The 18,142-nt window shown below is 56.3% G+C and overlaps 7 protein-coding genes across 8 annotated transcripts; 4 read left to right on the top strand and 3 right to left on the bottom strand.

The window, feature by feature from the left end:
- The first annotated feature begins 420 nt into the window (after positions 1–420).
- Positions 421–4,022, top strand: H310_06979 (hypothetical protein). The gene is made up of 7 exons (XM_008872242.1): positions 421–491; positions 559–1,061; positions 1,130–1,541; positions 1,608–2,366; positions 2,412–3,107; positions 3,152–3,295; positions 3,348–4,022. Exons 1-7 carry the CDS (start codon positions 452–454, stop codon positions 3,962–3,964), a joined length of 3,171 nt encoding a protein of 1,056 aa, XP_008870464.1. The 5' UTR covers positions 421–451; the 3' UTR covers positions 3,965–4,022.
- A 175-nt stretch (positions 4,023–4,197) lies between these two features.
- Positions 4,198–7,124, bottom strand: H310_06978. Of its 2 annotated transcripts, XM_008872241.1 has the most exons (11): positions 6,968–7,100; positions 6,784–6,914; positions 6,639–6,731; positions 6,512–6,584; positions 6,418–6,458; positions 6,127–6,369; positions 5,916–6,069; positions 5,670–5,865; positions 5,545–5,612; positions 5,029–5,489; positions 4,198–4,982 (listed from the first exon to the last, which is right to left on the bottom strand). In XM_008872241.1, the coding sequence occupies exons 1-11, from the start codon at positions 7,002–7,004 to the stop codon at positions 4,833–4,835; spliced, it is 1,647 nt and encodes a 548-aa protein (XP_008870463.1). In that variant the 5' UTR covers positions 7,005–7,100; the 3' UTR covers positions 4,198–4,832. The 2 variants fall into 2 exon arrangements, with proteins under 2 accessions (XP_008870463.1, XP_008870462.1); XM_008872240.1 differs by having other exon boundaries at positions 4,198–5,489; positions 6,968–7,124.
- Positions 7,125–7,629: 505 nt separating this feature from the next.
- H310_06977 (hypothetical protein) lies at positions 7,630–9,064 on the bottom strand. The gene is made up of 2 exons (XM_008872239.1): positions 8,876–9,064; positions 7,630–8,820 (listed from the first exon to the last, which is right to left on the bottom strand). Exons 1-2 carry the CDS (start codon positions 9,003–9,005, stop codon positions 7,988–7,990), a joined length of 963 nt encoding a protein of 320 aa, XP_008870461.1. The 5' UTR covers positions 9,006–9,064; the 3' UTR covers positions 7,630–7,987.
- Positions 9,065–9,881: 817 nt separating this feature from the next.
- On the top strand, positions 9,882–10,850 carry H310_06976 (hypothetical protein; the record flags this gene model as incomplete). Its single annotated transcript, XM_008872238.1, has 2 exons — positions 9,882–10,275; positions 10,537–10,850. The coding sequence occupies 2 exons, from the start codon at positions 9,882–9,884 to the stop codon at positions 10,848–10,850; spliced, it is 708 nt and encodes a 235-aa protein (XP_008870460.1).
- Positions 10,851–10,861: 11 nt separating this feature from the next.
- Positions 10,862–11,452, bottom strand: H310_06975 (hypothetical protein; the record flags this gene model as incomplete). The annotated part of the gene is made up of 2 exons (XM_008872237.1): positions 11,317–11,452; positions 10,862–11,250 (listed from the first exon to the last, which is right to left on the bottom strand). The coding sequence occupies exon 2, from the start codon at positions 11,204–11,206 to the stop codon at positions 10,862–10,864; it is 345 nt and encodes a 114-aa protein (XP_008870459.1). The 5' UTR covers positions 11,207–11,250; positions 11,317–11,452.
- A 1,137-nt stretch (positions 11,453–12,589) lies between these two features.
- Positions 12,590–13,070, top strand: H310_06974 (hypothetical protein; the record flags this gene model as incomplete). The annotated part of the gene is made up of 2 exons (XM_008872236.1): positions 12,590–12,643; positions 12,696–13,070. 2 exons carry the CDS (start codon positions 12,590–12,592, stop codon positions 13,068–13,070), a joined length of 429 nt encoding a protein of 142 aa, XP_008870458.1.
- Positions 13,071–14,965: 1,895 nt separating this feature from the next.
- Positions 14,966–17,961, top strand: H310_06973 (hypothetical protein; the record flags this gene model as incomplete). Its single annotated transcript, XM_008872235.1, has 9 exons — positions 14,966–15,022; positions 15,116–15,379; positions 15,431–16,696; positions 16,752–16,895; positions 16,955–17,036; positions 17,077–17,193; positions 17,248–17,363; positions 17,437–17,581; positions 17,642–17,961. 9 exons carry the CDS (start codon positions 14,966–14,968, stop codon positions 17,959–17,961), a joined length of 2,511 nt encoding a protein of 836 aa, XP_008870457.1.
- Positions 17,962–18,142: the final 181 nt, after the last annotated feature.

Raw genomic sequence — 18,142 nt, 5'->3', positions numbered from 1 at the left:
GGGGCCCTGGCAATGGGCGTTCCGAACTACGATAAGTCTACTCTTGCAACGCAGACGATTCGTCCTGTTGTCGCACCGTGTTCATGCAAGCATGTGAAAAACCGATCCCGCTGTCGAGATTGAGTTGCGGCACTCTTGGGTGCTCCTTTCGCGGAGCGTCCGTCGACAAGCGCTCAACCACGTTGGAGAGTGGTTGCCCAGAAACGGACGGCCCGCGCCGTTGGGGACGGTACAACGACGTGGTGGCGGCGGCGAGATTTGCGCCATGCACCCTGAATTGCGTTTGCAATGAACTCGAGACATGTATCGCGCATGATCTGTGCGAGGTAGGTGCCCGACAGATTGAGTCACCCTTTCTATCGGGCTGTGAAACGATGCTCGTAACTGCTAGCCACGGTTTCACCACGCACCAGTGTGCAACGACTCTGGACGAGTTGCCCAGTCTGCTGCCATGCTGCATCGGCTCGTGTCCTTCGCTGCACTCGTCGCAGGTACATAGCGCTAGGCTCTAAGCGGCGCATACGCATGAGTTGCCCGCTGACACGAACTCACGTGCAGGGTTCGGGGGGCGGCAAGCAGTTGCCAAAACGTACCGGTTGACGAGCAGTGCTTTGCAAACGTCGACGAGTGTCGGGACGTTTCCAGTGCTACCGCCAGTGCTCGTACAGGGCGAGACACTGTCGTCGCTCGTGGTGTCGCTGCCGACGTCCGCGACGATATCGGTGGTGGCCAACGTGGATGCGAACCATTGGTTTATGTTTTCGCCGTCGACATTGGTGGGAGGGGCGCAAACGCTGTCGCTGGCCATCCAGGGCGGCGGCACCGCCACCGGCGAGTACACGATTCAATACGTGTCCACCTCGACCAACGAAACGCTGTATGCCTCGCAAATCACTGTCGTGCCCCCGCCCGTGGCGTACGCGGTGCACGAGCCTGCGTGGACCGGGACAACTCTGGCGTCGGATACGTTTGACACGTTGCCATTCGGAGCAATTCCAAACGCTACGACGTCGTTCTGGCAACAAGTGGACCACGGCTTTGCCAGCGATGCATGTGGCAAGGTACAGTTTCCAGTCGAGTGCAGCACAACCTGCGTAATGCATGGAATCGTCATGCTGACGTGTGCCAGAGTGGAACCATAGGCAACGCGTTGTACTTTACACACCTCGGCAAGCGCGCGGCGGCGACGACTCCCTTTGATTTGAAAGGCATCGACGCGCAGCTCTCGTTCGCATACATCTACGGCCATCGCGCCAATCCCACGTACGACGCGTGGGGAAACAACACGTTGTCGTGCGAGCTTGTCCAGGCTGGCGCCGAAGTTGCCGTCGAAATGAGTATCGACAACGCAACGACGTGGCAGCCCCTCGTGGTGCTGGCACTGCCCCCGACGCCAACCTCAACGATGCAAACGACGTCGCTGCCGCTAACATCGCCGTCGTCGGTGTCCATGTCCGGGGCGACCGCGGCTGGCAGCGTCACGAGCTCCTTTCGGTGGATCCAGCACACCCACACGAGCACCCGCGTCGGGTCCATTCAAGGCACGTGCCATTGTTGACTGGCGCTTACCAGCCATGGAAACCCTGGCACTTTACTTTTCGTTGTAGGAACTCGGTACCAATGGCAATATCGCAACCTCTTTGACCAGTGGGCCATCGACAACGTCCTGTTGACTGCTCGTATCCAGCAACCGAAATTGGCGGCAGCTTCTCCAACATTTGGCCGCGATTCCCTGACCGTTCAAGTGGTGACTACGGCCACGAGAGGGATCGTATTGGCATTTGTCGGCGACGGCACGCATCCATTTCCCGTGTGCAATGACACTGCATTCGCGGCAGGACCGTCGAACGCAACCGTGTCGCTGCGCACGACAGGATTCATCCACGCTGTGGCGTGTTGGCGAGGCGGCCAAAGCTACGGCTATCGGTCGCCGCGTCTGTCCATCCAAAGCCTTCCGCCAACCTTTCAAGTACATTCGTCGGGAAGTCAATCGTACGTCGTCACGGTGACCATGCCACGGGCCAACATGCAGCTCTGGTTTACGTTTGGAACGGGCGACGAAGCCCCCAGTTGTACGTTCGGATCGTTCTTGAACGTAGCAGGCTCTACGGCGACGATGACGATCGGCAGCAATGGTGTGTTGAGGGCGCTCGCGTGTGGACCTGGCGTTGTGGGCAGTGAGATTGTGATGCTCCCTCCGTTTGTCGTGCAGCCCAAGGCACCGACCATTGCTCTCGTCGATGCTGTCCCGATCACAACCACTGCTCAATTCAACGTTTCCATCACCGCCGATGACGCGGCAGATTCGACAGTCCTGGCACGACTTTTGCTCCCGACTGACACAGACACCACGCCCCCCTCTTGCCGTACATGCTGCATGAGTTTTCCTTCATGTCCTAACTCCGTGGTAGGAGATGCCGCCCCTGCCTCGGTCGGAACAGCGTTCGTTACGTTGCGGCCACATGAACGAGTTGTCGGGGTCGCGTGCTGTGGTTCAACCTATTGCAACGACAGTGCTCCCGTCGTGTATGGCCCTGTCGACGCGAGTTGTGCCAGGCCGACTCTAGCCACTCGATGCAGCACGACTGCCATGCGGACCATTGTGGCTACACTCACGCCAGGAACGAGCGGTGGAATTGTCAAGTACGCCACGTCTGCGTCGGATGCGCTGACGTGCTCGGACGCCTGGCCAACGTACACCGCTCCGCTCGAGCTGTCGCCGGCGACGATGGCTGCGACAACGGTGGTCGTGAAGGCTCTTACGTGTGTCGACGGATTGAAAGCCAGCGACTCCCTTGTGACAACGGTTGCCGTAGACATGTGCTGTGCGGGCGCGCTGACTTTCCCGTCATCGTTGCCCGACCAACCCTGCAGCCACGTGCTCCTCTTCCGCGACGATTTTGCTGCATGTAACATCACGAAATGGACAAAGCACACGACCCAGTATGGCGGCGACAACATTAACGGTGGCGTCCACAGCGACAACGTGCAGTGCCTGGCCAACTCGGCCGATTTCAGCGGGGCGTCGACACTGGCGCTCATCGTGAATGGCGATCGATATCCTGGAACGGCTCCCGTTGGCGTGAGGGTGCAGTCGGATGGCTCTGGTGCGTAACTCTTCAACGAACTTGTCACCATAGCATGATTCTAGTCACTGCCAGATTGCCCACAACGCCCCTGAATGGGTGGGCATTGCCTGGTGTCCGCTCGTTTCCATGTCCGATCGGGACGGTCACGTGCGCGGCGCGGCGAGTCGGCGCCGCGATCTCCACCGTCGACGCATGGAACGCAGGCGGTGCGGACAGCCTTGGCTGCCGTCTCCATCTAACCGGCGCACTTCAACGTAGTCGCAACCTTCCAGCTCAAGTCGTGCTCGGCGTTCGGCGTGGCGACAGAAGTTTGGGCGCTCGACATCCTTGGCATTCAATCGGCCGTGGCGGCGCCATCGACGCTTCCATTTGCAGACCTGTGGCGCGCTGCACTCGAGCAAGCCCGCACGTCGCCAATTTTGCACTTTTCCCATGGAAGCGCCATCACGGACAACCGCGTCCACACGTTTGTCTTGCAGTGGAATCGAATCGAAGGGCGTGCAAATGTATACCGTGACGGCCAGCTCATTCGAAAGCTGCGGTCGCTGCCGTCAAGCCCCGACGCGACGCCATTAACGTTTCACGCGTATGTGCCGAATGCGTGGGCGGGCGAGCCACGGTTTACTTCGTGCTCGACCCAGATTGCCAACGTCCAAGTCGTCAACGTCGAAACAGCCGCGAATCGATGGTGTGACTGGGAAAACGAGGCGCCTGTTTCATGCACCAGCGACGCCGCGTGCACGCAATGGATGGCTGGCGCGTGCTTGATGCCGGTGGCGTCGGCGGTGTGTGTGAACAAGGCGTGTGCGTTTGCACTACACCCTCAGTTTGCGTCCCCAGCGGTCCAGGCGGCGACGGCATATCGCTCCACGTGATGGGGGGCGGCATCTAGTACGCAGAGGGCGGTGGAAATCACATGAATACGACCATGTTTACCTTTGAAGCCGTGTTGGCCCAACCCATGACGCAGGGAAGTCGAGATCGATCGCGAATTCTCGTCGGGGAGTCCGCCGTTCAGGGTTCATCGCTATGACGGCGGCAAGCACAAGTTCTCTGCTTGGACGGAATAGTCCCTTCTCACAAACACCTTTGACGTCACACAGACCAGTGAACACACAGCTGGACAAGTTTATTGCGTTGGTTGGGCATTCGAAGTCTACTTGCCCCCCTGCCTTCCCGTGCTCACCAACCTCGTGCATCCTTGGTTGATCACGGCAGATGCAATAGCTTGCGCCAGTGTGGCACACACGTGGACCTTGCTACGAGTCTTCTTCATGCTAGCAGCACGGACAGCGGCGTCCACCGTGTCAGCAACGAGCTGCTCGGCTACTTGGACAACGTGCCAGTGGGTAAGGCTGCAATCCGTCATAACGGATGCACTTGTTGCGTTGGATTGTCGACTGTAAAGCGAGTGGACGGTGTGTGAAAAGGTGGCCGCTTCGGACTCGCGTCGTGCTGTCGGTGGGCGCAAGAATGTGGGCGCAATAAAATGACGCATGATGGCTGCCAAGACGTCGTCGGCCACGGCCGTGGCAATTTTGGTGAGGTGGCCGAGGCCTGAATCATGCTTTGCAACGTTGCGGGGGCACTCATTCCGTTGATTCTGTGCGCTTGCCAAGCCAGCCACAACAGCGCCCTCTCCAACGGGTGATTCGATCGACGCACCTTGAGCCGTAGCCAGCTCCTCTACGTTTGGAGAGGTCGCAGGTGCCGCCACGGCAGTGTTGACAATCCTCTTCGTCTTCATGGTTCTCCCTTCCACTTGTGGCAGTGCCGTTGTTGTGGCACCTTCAAGTCGACGAACGCTCTGTCCACCGGTAGCGCTGCGACTTCTGGATGCTGTCGAGGCATGTCCCGCACTTGTCTTGCCGGACGGCGGAGCTGTCGTTCCTTCTACAGCGCGGCGGGTGACTCTACGAACCCTCTCGCGGTGCTTTGCCTGCTGAGCTGGTTTCGAGTGGGCGGTGGCTGCGTTTTTGACGGTGGGTTGCATGTTTGTGTCTTGGGGCTGGTCCGACGATGGGCAAGTCGACAGGGCGCCGTCGGCAGCACCTCTGTCGTTTGTGCCTGCTGATGGAAGTCTAATCCTTCCATCGTGGTGAGGCTCTTTTGCAGAATGGATAGCTACGGCGGCGTTCTCCGTGGCGGACTCGGAAGGTAACGTGAATCTATCGTCCGCGGCTGACTCCAACTCGAGGACGAGATGTTCCCGGGCTACTGCGACGACGGCCGTGTCTCGAGTCAAGGCCAACGAGAGATCCGCCAGCTCGACTAGCTTGGCCACAAACATGACGTCGACGTTAGCCATGTCGTGCATGTACAATGCGCGAACGGGCGGCAAGTGTGCGTCGATGGCTTGAAACAGCGCGCGGCACTTGACAGCTTCGAGCAAAGTTTCGACTACTCACAACCTTTCCAGAGTCGTCCGTCGAAATGGCGCGTATAGATGGCCCACCTCCAAGCAACGTAACAGGATTCCCGCTGATGTTTAGCGCAGTGATGGTGGGCTCTTGGATGAGTTGGCTACAAACGCGCTCGATGACACACGTGACGTCAATCCCCTCTGCCATCGCCGCTTACGTGGCAATCGGAAAGCACCCTGCATCCGTCAAATTGGCAAAGGATAGATCCACCGTCAGTAGAATGTGCGGGCGGAATGCCGGCAAGGACAGAGTCGGCACCGCGTCGATGTTGAACCCTGGAATGCCACCGCCATCGAGATCGACGCCATGAAAATCCAAGCTGAATTCGGGCAGCCCATCGTCGTCGGCGTCGGCTAGACGATCGGTCAAGTTCCCAAGAGCATCAATCGTCCAAGCGACGAACCGAATGTGCGGTGGAGAGGCGTTGGCCTGGCACATGGCCTTGTCCACGTCTTGTCGAGGCGACACAAAATGTGTGGTTGAAACTTGGCCTGGTACGACTGCAGCACCCGCTCGACCTCGAATTCGACTTGACCTTGGTGAGTTGGTGGCCGTTCCTGTGGACGCCGCCAATGTGTGAGCACGGCATGCCACGACTCCTACCTCAACCCGACCTTGGCCGTTTGGGGCCTCCTTGGTTTCGGCGGCGAGAACGAGTCCGTTGCACGAGCTTCGTGGACTTCTTGGCGCAGTCGCGACGATGCTCGGGCAGTATCTCGAGCGAGGGTCGCGGAGTGAGGTCGATTTAATCGCTTCAACTTGACATGTCGTTTTGGGAACGACGGTGGTGGCTCGTACGTGCGGCGCAACGGCGGCGGAATATCGCGACCTGCCGCTTGCTCCACCTCCATATATTTCTACTCGATTGCATCGTTCAAGTGAAGGTTTTCTCCGATTCAGCTCACCACGAAATCCTCCAAGACGAAAGCGGGGATTGCCGGGGGATCTGCCTCATGTCATGCTGTCAAGTGGCGGGGAGGCGATAGCGAGGAGGCCGACCTGGGTCGAACGAAGTGAATTGCAATGTCTTGGGAACGCTGCGACAGATGGGCTGAATGGATTTCGGTCGGTGCTACGAGACAAATACCGTGTGAGGATGTGGTCGCCAGGTTTGTTGTTTGTGGACCTTTTCAATCGAGTCGAACGCAAGGAGCATGCTCTTCTTGTGAGCTCGAATGCGCTCCTCCATCGATTTGGCTGCAAAGGCTGCGGCAAAATTCTGTGGCGGCACAATGTGTCCCCGTTTCTGCATTGAACGAAAGCACACGTACGTCGAGGCGCGCTGTCGTTCGATTTTTCGTCGTCGACTTCTTGGCCTTTTTGCCCTCACGGCGCAACTTCTCTGGCGAGCTGCCATCAATTCGCACGTGAATCTGGACGCCGAGAGCAGCAGAACGCGTCACTACATGCGCCACAAGACTTGGTAAGACATCCTGTCGAAGCTTCAACTCAAACCTTTGTGGCGGTGGCAGCGAACAGGGCCGTCGGGCATGCTGCTGACGGGTGCTTGGAACCCAAGCACGTCAAGAGGTACCGCTTTGTTTGATCCCGCAAGCGATATCGCGCCCGCGTTGTTACTTGAAATGCCAATGTTACTCAGAGCGCTAAAAATACGTTTTTGGCGGTGGAGGTGGTCGCATCACAACAAGTGTGACTTAGGTATGAGATGCAAAGAGGGCTGAGCGCATTCAAGAAGGCGGCCGGGATGCGTGCACAAGCGATCGGCTGGAGAGCTCCCCAGTGTCTGCCGATTTGAATTTCTTTGATCGGCATCACCGTGGCACACCGCGTTGACCCATCACACTTCCCTGCCAGACGGCCCCCATTTTGAACCGCCTTGCAGCCCCCAGGACGTCACTTCATGCGGTGTTCATGAACTCTTCGACCGAAGGACATCGTCGTGTCCCGCCGAAAGCGGTCGTAGCACTTTAGGTGGTTCGTCTTCGTTGCAACAGATTCAACAATGTGGGCAGTCGTTTGTGCCAAAGGTGTGGGGTGATGCCGAGTTGGTCGGGTTGGTTCAATGAGCTGTGGTGTAAGTAGTTTGTTGGGCATTAATATCCCTAGTGCTCTGCGCTCCCGCCACGCGACGGCACGTCTTGTTCACGGCAGACAACTTGGACTCCAAGACCAATTCGTGTTATATCATGCCATGGTTAAAGTGCAGAGCGGTCATGCGCGGCCACTACATCCTCGCGCTGTTCGCTCAAGTTCATGCAAAGCATGAGTGCGACTTGCACCTTGTTCCACTTCACTGACGCAATGATATCCCCCACGGCAGGCAACTTTGGGGCAGGCACTGCAATGGCAGGCGGAAAATGTGCACAACTCCATCGCGCTAGCGCGATCGAGATGCCTGCACTAAAATGCTTTGCTCGCACAACAGGTTCAGCTTGGACGTATGATGCATCTATGGGTGGCACGAAAAGATTGAATATTTAACCAATGGAGCGAAAAGTCGGCAAGCCACATCGCTCATTGCTCGGCGCCATCGGTGGTGGTGTTGGTGATATCGATCACGATTTTTCCCTTGGCGCGCCGCGACTGCAGTTTTTCAAACGCGTCCACAATGCCTTGGGCAGTGAACGGAAAGACTGAGTCGATGATAGGGCGCTGGTTGGTCTTGACCAGCAGGCTCACGACTTTGGCCAGGTCGGCGCCGTTTTGCTCAGTCAAGATGAGCGACACATCCTTTCGAGGAAACCCTGAAAATCGACGAATCCACAGCGTCGGTGGTCCGTTCAGAGTCACGTGATGCTTGGAGGGGTCTTTCAGAACGGCTTTGGCCTTGTCGAGGTAGTCCTCGCCGGCGCCGCTGCCGGTGGCAGCATCGTAGACGAAATCAAAATGCCCGGCGTGGCCGTCCTCGATCGTCTGCGTGTTGTAGTCGATGATGCGGTTGGCACCGACCGACTTGACAAAGTCTTCATTCTTTTTCGAGCACACACCAACGATTTCACTGGCGCCGAGCGCTTTTGCCAGTTGAATCGCCGCTGTGCCGCAGCCGCCACTGGCACCGATCACGAGAATTTTGGCTCCGGCCTCAAAACCATGTCGAACTAGACCTTGGTATCCCGTCAAATATGCAATGGGCAATGCCGCGCCTTCGTGGAAGGTCAATTCGTCAGGCAGCTTTGCAATCAAGTTGGGTTTCACGACCGTGTGGTCAGCCAGCGCGCCAGTCGTGTTGCCAACCACACGATCGCCGACAGTGAAGTCTTTCACGTCGGGGCTGACTTGAGTCACAACACCGGCAAAGTCAAGGCCGACACCGCGGCCGTGGAGGAACCACTTTGGCAGCTTGTAATCTACATCTCCATCATTCGAATTCCCGACGCAATGGTAGGCAGCGACACGACGTACCAACAGGGTTCAAGGAGGCGGCGCGGATTTCGACAACGACGCTGTCGGTAGCTTGGAGCACGGGCTTGGTCGGCTCTGGGTAGAACGCGCGCCCGGTGCTGCTGAAGATCGAGTAGAGCACGGAGGGCATGGGGCACGGAGCGAAATTGGGCGAATGGCCACGCCGTTGGCTCTATTGTCTTGAGGCGATGAGGACACTCAGCTTGGCGTAAACGTGCGTTTATCTTGAAGTTTGTATAGTGTCCGGTTGACGGTAACGTTTCACAGGCCGTAATATACGAATTTGATTGGGTAAGCGCAACGACATGGACCAATAAAATGGCTGGATTTCGCCGCGAGACCGTTGGGCGATCTTGTCCGAATGGATCATGGCCGAAAAGCTCCCATCCATGAATGCATCGTGTTGCCAAAGGAGTCCAAGAGAGCTTGTGGATGGAAGCTAGTGCTTTCGTTGGGTGGCTGGCGCCCTTCCTCGCGCGCTAGCTGGCTGCTTGAATATATCGGGGCGCTTGATGGAGTCCATCCGCCCCATCACAACATCACACCCATCACAACGTCCACCAATGCATCGTGACAAAGGGACATTCAAGGGGTTGTCGTTGCTACAAGTACTTGACATCATTGCAGTGCCTTTTCATGCATTGTGAACGCAGCATGATTCATGGCGAACTGACAGTGTTTTCTTGCGTGAATACCCTTCTTGAACAAAGAAACCAATCGAAGGGGGCTCATCCGCCTGCCACCTCGGCGTGGCTTACTCATCCCGTGCATCGTGTGAACTACTGCGCGCGTGGTTGTGGCAGCCTTGAAAAGTATGGGAATTCATTCTTGTTGGACTTTGATGAAATCGTGCAATCTATCAATTTACGTGATATGCGGATTTTTCAGATTTGTGTATTAATAATCTATTGAATATTTTCTTTCGCGTGCAGAATAGGACAAGATAGCTGGCTCCAAGATATATCACCTCGTTCTATTTCGAAACTACCCCCCAGTCAGCCACACCATGCACGGATTCTCGATCGCCGCGGCGGCAGCTTACGTCGTCGCGACTGCGTATGCATATGACTTCAGCTCGCCGCTGTCACAACGCGTGATCCTCTCCTCGTCGGCAAAGGCATTTCAAGTTGCCTCTGTCGATGGTAGAACTTCGTTGGGCGACAGCTGCAACTCCACGCTGGACTGCCCATCTGGCACATCCTGCGTCGCGGGCAGCGCACTGGAAGCTGTCCAGTCGTGCGTACAAGACCCTGTTTGCGGCGGAAACTTCCCTGGCAATTGCCCCGGCCTCATCAGCTCTGGCCAACTCGTGTGCGCGTGGAGTCCTGTCAACGCGTCTTCGTGCAGTGGCTCCGTCGACTCATGCACTGCTTTCGGAGGGATTCCCGGGATCTACAAGTGTATGTCTGTCGATCGATGCGATGCGATCGGAGGCTCTGGTTCCACTTCTTGCAGCAGTGGATGCAAGGCATCGAATGGACTCACGTGCAACGGTCGGGGGAGTTGCCAGACCACGGACGGAGCGACGTACTCGTGTGAATGCAACTCTGGATGGACTGGCGTGCACTGTGAAGTAGTTGTCGATGGAAGTTGCCAAGCTGGCGTTGGGAGCTGCGGAGCCCATGGGACATGCACGGATGGCAAATGCCAATGCGACACAGGCTATGTTGGTGCGCAGTGCGAATCGTCGGACGCGACCACGAAAGCCCCATTGACGCCTGTAACACCTTCGGCCACGTCGGGCCAAAGCAAAGGTCCATCGCCTGACCAGGACTCGAAAACGAACTGGTCCACGATCATCGCGGTTATCGTGATCATCGTTGCTGTTGCCGCAATAGCCGTGGTCGCGTATTTGATTGTCGCCAAGAAGAAACGCGAGCGTGAAGCAGCCGAACTGCGGGCTCTGATCAACCGCGATGACGAAAACGAAGGCGAGCGGGTGACCACCCCAAAATCGGCGATTCAAGTGCTCTAATTAAGAAGACCTTACGTCGCTTCGTCGCGCACCTCCCCGCTTAATGTATTATGCATGTATTCCACATCTAGTGGATGACTCCACGAGAGTTTCATGTCGAGTCGGGGAAGGTCGTCCGTGCTCGGCGACTTGTAGCCATCCAGATCAGCGAGAGAGCAGCTCGCTAGAGGACTAAAGTTGCCATTGGAGTCATCATGAAGAGAGCGGCAGGGTGTGGTTGCGGATGCTGGTATGCATGTGTGAGGACAGCTGGGACAGCCAAGGCATTGTGGACGCGAGGGATGCTTGAACCAACGAAACAGGAGGTCTAGCTCCGCATGTCGCTCGTGAGTATGCCATAAGATTGATGGAGCCATGGAAATGGAACACTGTGGACGCAGTCTTCTTCGGCTATCGACGGCTACAACATGTCGATGAGGTTGGAACACTGCCAAGAACGTCGGCTGTGGAGCTTGTCCATCCTAACCAGCGGCTCGTGGGCAAGTCCAACAAACAGCTTCGACGTCAGTAGCATCCAGTCGTGGCTGGCACTCGCCAGAGCGGCCCTTTCGAACTGTGGAGCTCGCGCCAGGTCGACTCGACACGATGTCGAGGCATTCCTTCTTGGTTGTATAGATTGTGCAAAAATTCCCATAATATGATGCACATACAAAATATACTAGTAGCATTAAGCACATACAAAATATACTAGTAGCATTAAGTTTTGTTACGGATATTTTGCAGGCATATACGTACACATCAAACTTATTCCTGAATGGTTTTCCTGATACTGTAGACATGGTTAAAATCGTATTTCTCCAGATCGTCCAACGAGTAGAGAAATATTTCTCACGATCGTCCGAGTTGAACGATCATGAGGTACTACTAGTACTATTTTTATTCCAAATCGCCCATCACGACATGATTGGCTAAAAGTCTAACGAGCTTTAAAACGTTGGAAGCCAGTCCCAGGTGGGTTTTAGTCGTCTCCTTCCAGAATTTCAGCGACCCCCTGCAATCACCGACCGCATCCGCCATCCACGACGCCACACCGAGCGCAGCAGCCACCGAGCGGTATGACCTAACGAACTTTCGATGTACACCTGTTCCACCATGCCAGGGATGCCGCGTCCTCCGGCTCATTTGATTTTTAGCCAATCATGCCGCGATGGACGATTTGGAATAAAAATACCTCATGAACGTTTATTTTGGCCACTCGTGAGAAAAAATTCCACTCGTTGGACGATCTTGAGGAATACCCTATTTAAAACTCTCCATGCGGTGCAACATATCCGGACCGGATACGACTGTCGCCAGGCCGCTGGCGTTCCTCGGTCGTGCGCAACAGACCAATTCATGATGCATCGGTGGCTTCTGCTCGTGGCCGCCGCGTACATCCCAACCGCACATGCGCTGCGACCGATCGGTCTACCATGTTTGAATGCAGCCGACTGCCCCGTGGGAAGCTCCTGCGTTGCGGGTGACGCAACCGAGAGTATACAGACGTGCGTTCCCGACCAAGCATGCGGTGGCAACTTGCCCGGCAACTGCCCTGGTTTCGTCGAAGAAGGGTTGCTAGTGTGCACGTGGGTTGAGCAGCACCCTTCAGAGTGCACATTTGGTCGATGCAAAGCTTTTAATGAGTCTGTGGGGATATTCAAGTGCCTCTCCATCGCCAAATGCGACGCTGCACTCACGTCGTCAACTTCCAGCCGTGACAACGATCTCTGTTCGTCTGCGTGTGTATTTAAAGGGCAAACATGCAATGGAAGGGGAAGCTGCCGGTCCGTGGGTCCTTCCAATTTTACGTGCGCGTGCGAAGCGGGATGGAGCGGTGCAAAGTGCACCCAAAGAAGCGGCGACCAGGACCCCGATACCGACGGCTCTCTCGCCCCCACAACCACTGCTTCCGCAAACAACCCCGTCACCACGACGTCCCCAGAAACCACGGTGCAGCCACGAAGCAGTGACGATGTGTCGAATGCAACCAACACAACACATTTGCGCGCGAAGCCCAAGTCGTCGGCCGCGACGCTGGATGATGGTGGATACCTCCCTCTTCCTGTGATCGTGCTCTCCACGGTGACTGGTTTCATTCTGGTCGGGATCATCATCTTCGCCCTGTACGCTCGACAATTGAAAAGGCGAGCGGTTGCTTCGCAGCAACCGGTCGTTGTACCTGTCATGGCGTCGCAGGACTCGACGGCCACAACTCCCCGTCAAAACATTCAAGTGCTGTAGATTTGAATCTATCGTATGCACGGACAGATGTAGCTGGTTTCCGCTTTTTCGCCATCACGCACAGTGAATGTGATGGACTTGAGGCTGTTGACCATGAGAGACAGAAGCCACTAGAGCGGCGAATCCAACGCTCCAGCCAGGAGAGCAGGGGGAGCCTGACAGGCCGGTTGGTACTGAGTTGAACCCCCCGACATGACCCCATGCCTTGTCGTGTATCTGTTTCTGGTCTTTGACGTTTGCGTCCATCTGCTATCAAGTAGGGATCAGCAAAGCCCCAAGGCGGCGACGTCCCACCTCGAGATCATCCTAGCGCCGTCGGGGTACTCTTTAAGCTTTCAAGCGGTTCGCGCTTTCGTGAATCGAATGGCTTTGTCGAATGCAGTTGCAGCACTTGTATTTACCGGTGTTGGGGGCGAAATCGATGTCTCGACCGAGGCCGAAAGGCAGGGCTGGAAGTGGATTGCGTCGAACTGGCGTCGCTACGGTTTGTGGGGAAATGGTCGTTAACACACCAAGTAATGACGAACCCGATATCTACCGAGCCAACGTTCATGGCTTCTGAAATGGTATCGTTAGATTTCTACATGTACTTGCAGCAGCACGCACGCAAACGGGTCCATTAGCTTGACTCCGAGGGAGCGTCGCGTCGAAAATGAGGCGTCTCTCCCTTCTCAACGGACGCAGGACACCAGCACGTCTCGCCAAATCGGATAATGCCATCCATGCGTCCTGTCAAGGAAAATTATTGATTCGGGCAAACGCACACGATGCCGTTCGACGTTTCGATAGGTCCTCGAGTTTGCACAAACTTGGCAGGCTGGCACATTGTATAGTAGCGGCGGTGGCTCGGTGGCACTTGAAACGAATCACATCCAAAGGACAAGACCGTCCATGCTTCGATGCTGCACAAGATGCATCCAGCAAGCCAACGCCACCAGTTGCCACACAAATGCTTCAAGTTTCCAGCGAAGTTTGGCGAAATGCGCCGACGTCAAGGGCGGCAATGCTCAAGCTGGCCATGCCTTCAGGGACGATTCTAAAAACACTCTGGACAAATGTCTTTAAATCCACAGCACATCGCCAGCATCCGATTAATCAAGGCATTGTCCCCTACTAGCAAATTGTTCGAAGGGCGAAGTGACAGCGTGCTGCTCGGTGTGCCCGGTCGGTGAACGCCCGGTCGATGAACTACACCTCGCTCTTTTTCGACCATCCACTGCACAAATGAAACCGATTCCCTTCCAGATATGCGCATCCCAAGGCCGTGTCCAGGAGCCGACTCTACAATCGTGCACCAGTTTAACAGCCCCAAGGAGTTACACGAGCGGTTTCGTAGAAAGGGCGTCACCGTTACCGGCTTGATACGCGCACATCCAGTCGAGCATCCTGCTTCAATGGGCCTGGCGACTTGCTCTGGCTGCGCCGAGTGCTTGTGATTGCGGACTAAAGTTAGGATGCCGCCACAAGCGCCAGGACATGGCCGAAAGCCACAACCGCATGTAGCAGCAAGAAATGAAACAGCCACGTAACTGCTACATCATTAAACACAGTTTCGTTCCTGTGCCACGCAGTGGCGGCAACGCTTTTCAACGTGCATGGAAGTCTTACATGAAGACATTCTGGTCTTGATACTGGTACCGCTTGATGTTGACGCCACGAGCTGCTGCATTCCGTGACTCTGACTTGGCGGGTTGCCGCAGGATTACCTTCAGCACCATGGACTACACAAGAGCGTTCTGGTCATTCAAGAAGAAGCTAGAATCGACACGTCCTGGTTATGTGGTCCCAATGCAATGGTCGCCCGACTGCGACGTTGTATTTTCCACGGCGACTATGACGGTGTCCTTGAACTTCTCGAACCGCTTCGACATGCGCAGAACGGCGTGTATACATCCATGGCGACGGCGCTGTTGCTGCACGCGTTCTACGCGTCGTGCATTGCGGACGACTCAGTACGTGCATGCCCAACCAAGTGGTGTTCAGTCTCGTGCGAGTTTGTCTTTACAAGCCCAAGAACGCTCACCATTGTTGTGCGAATGTGGTAGCCACAGATTCGATCCATGTGGCTCAAGCGACTACAAATCATCTCGCCGCCACATGCAGCGGACCTCCAGCTGCTGATACATGCCGTGGATGTGCGGCAATTGCGTCCAGAATTAGCTTCGTGGAACATACACCACGAACGGTGGGGCTGCTTTCGCGAGCTCGTATCGTTCCTTCGTGATGTCCCAAAAGAAGGCCTTCGGTACATGACGATTCAGCCATTGCATTTGCAAACCCTCCTCGGCCAAGCTATGGCCTTTCAAGAGGTAGCTGTGGCACGATTTGGCCTAACAAAGGGACTGACGGTACTTGTTCAGATAAGCGCCACTGGACGTCCATTCGCAGAAGCTAGCGACACTTCACTTGCGCTGGTGGAATCGACGAACGGCGAAATGCCAGCATGGGACTGCTTCAACTCGAGCTGGTCTAGCCTGCATCGGCGCTTTACACCTGCATCATTGTACTTGGACGGCGAATCCAGGCGTGGCATACGACGAGTCAGTCACGTCACTCCAATGCCAAGAAGCTCGCTTCCATCGCGGCAGACGCCACCTTGGCCCACAACGACCGTGAGCGATGACTTGACTCTGCCTGTGCTGTCGCAGCCCGTTCCGGTCCTCCAGGACTTCAGCTGCCAAACCGATCCTGCAAGCATATGCCACCGAGCCAGCCAAACCAAGACGACGTTGGTTTCCACGATAGCAACTACTCAAACGGACACTCCTCCTGCGGTACACCACCAGTTTGTCCAAGCTAGTCTTCATGTCGACAGCCAACACAGCCAAACCCAAACGACGATGCTTCCAACTCGCCACACCCCCACCCAGACAATTGCCACAGCGAACGAGTCGTCATCGACCCAAACCATTCCCACGAGTGCAACGCATATCGCTTGCCAAACGGTGGAGAGCATGCCTGTAGCGAGGTGGGATACGACCAAGAGGGCAGCAACCAGCGACAACGCTCCGAACAATCAAGCTGAGGGCCGGCCGATGTTGAAAAATGAACAAGCCGAGTCGAGCTGCTGCCTCGAAGAGCCGGAAGAGAGCGTTGACGGCGATAAAGTGGAGGTTGGGTCGAACAGAGGCGACGACAATCTCAATACAACTTTGCGGGCGCAAGCGCCGCCAGTGGATGTCCCCAGTTCTCAGTGGGAGACCATTGCGATCGGGCAGGGGGCGCCTCCGTCGAGCCCCGCCGCCCCTTCACGAAATGACATGATTCGGTTGTCCGAGGCGTGGAGCCAGATAGACGCCGTCCCGTCAAGGCCGCTCCAAGTCCAGCCATGCGCAAAACCTCCTCGCGATGTCGAAAGCGCGTCTCCTGCTATGATTTTATTGACGCAGGCTGTGGTGACCAGCCAAAATTCGCGTTTGAGTTTCCGACATGAATCGAGGCCAAACGCGTGGATGGGCGAGTCGTCATTGGTAAAATCCGACCAGGCCCAACTGACACCACCACAAGGGCCACCACGACCGCAGCCGCGCCAGCCACTCCGTGTCGGCGCGACCATGGCATTCGCACAAGAGGAACGTGCTGCTATATTAAGAGCGACTGTCATTGCCGAGTCGCGGGAGTCCCAGGTAATGCACACCAAACTCCGAACCACATACTTGGCACTACAAGTGCATGGTGCAGGCGATTCGCGCGATGTCCATCAGCCACAGCGGCAAGTACATTGCGATGGGAACGAATGCCCGTGTGCTTCGCGTGCTCAATATTCACGATGCGATCGGCAAAGCAGCTAGCGGACTTCCGTTGGCAACTCGGCAACTTTTGCCCGTCGGTCGAAGCTCCATGTAGCTTGCTTTTTCATGCCACCTTCAATGATCTTCGACTAGGTCGTCAGCGAGCACTACAAGCACCACAGCGGCCCGATCTACTGCCTAGCGTGGCATCCACGGGACGTGGTGGTTGCGTCGGGTGCAGCGCACGACTTTCAAGCTACGGACTCATCTCCAAGTAGGGTCAAGCGACGGCTCCATTCATCTCGCCAAGCCGTTTGCGCTGGACGCTGCACCTGTCGGCTTGTCGGGCCACCCAGGCAAAGTTCGCGCCGTGCAGTTTTGTCCACAGAATGGTGCGTGCGCTCCGCGGCCGCATCACACCGATATCTCATTCCCACCATCACCAGGACACATCGTCGGGTCTGTTGGGTCAGGGGATGCGCTCGTGCGTATTTGGGATGCGCACGCGGTCCAAGCGGCACCGATCATGCAGATGCATGGCCACGTCGGGGAGCTCACTTCAGTACGGAAATGGCTGTCGAGTGCTCCACCCCGTCTCGATCCAATCTCACATTCGTAATCGTGATGACGTGTAGTTCGAGTTTGCGAGAGCAGGGGACGTTTGTGTCACGGGGTCCCAGGATCGCACGGTGCGGTTGTGGGACCTTCGAAGCGAGGCGAGTCAAAGCATTCTGCAGGGGACATCGCCAGTCCAAGCCGTCACGTGCCATCCCCGCCAAGGTAAAGCACACGAGCGCAGATATCCACGCCGTGTGCATTGATGGGGTGGTTGCCATGTAGCCGACTGGATCGCGTCGGGGCATAGTGACGGGTCGTGCTTGGTTTGGGATCGGCGACATGCTGCCTCCCCACTGGCTACGATGCGCCACCACGGCAAGGAGTGCCGGGTCGTGGCATGGCAGGGCCCTTCCTCCAACGACAGCTTTCTCTTGACCGGGTCGTTTGATGGCACAACGTGTGTGGTCACCGACAAATGGACAGTGCTCGGGACGTTCCAAGAAAACGACGACATGATTTTGCAAGGCCAGTGGCATCCATCCGTTCCCGCGTTTGCAACGTCGGGTGGCGACAAAGCATTGAAGCTGTGGAAGTTGTCTTAATCCAACGATCTCCAAGGCCGTTCAATGTGGCGTTGTCGTGTACCTGCCAATTCATAGCACATGCGTTCGCAATGGAAACGTGTACTGGGCCGACAGCCGTTGACAAATTCGATCGAGACGCTTCGTGTGCTCGAATTCTCGTCGGCGTTAGCGCTAGGTCGGTGCAAGTCGTGTGGTCGCA

The sequence above is a fragment of the Aphanomyces invadans genome (genome assembly GCF_000520115.1).
Source record: "Aphanomyces invadans strain NJM9701 unplaced genomic scaffold supercont1.12, whole genome shotgun sequence".
Taxonomy (NCBI): Eukaryota; Oomycota; class Saprolegniomycetes; order Saprolegniales; family Verrucalvaceae; genus Aphanomyces; species Aphanomyces invadans.
This window is presented reverse-complemented; position numbering and strand designations above follow the sequence as displayed.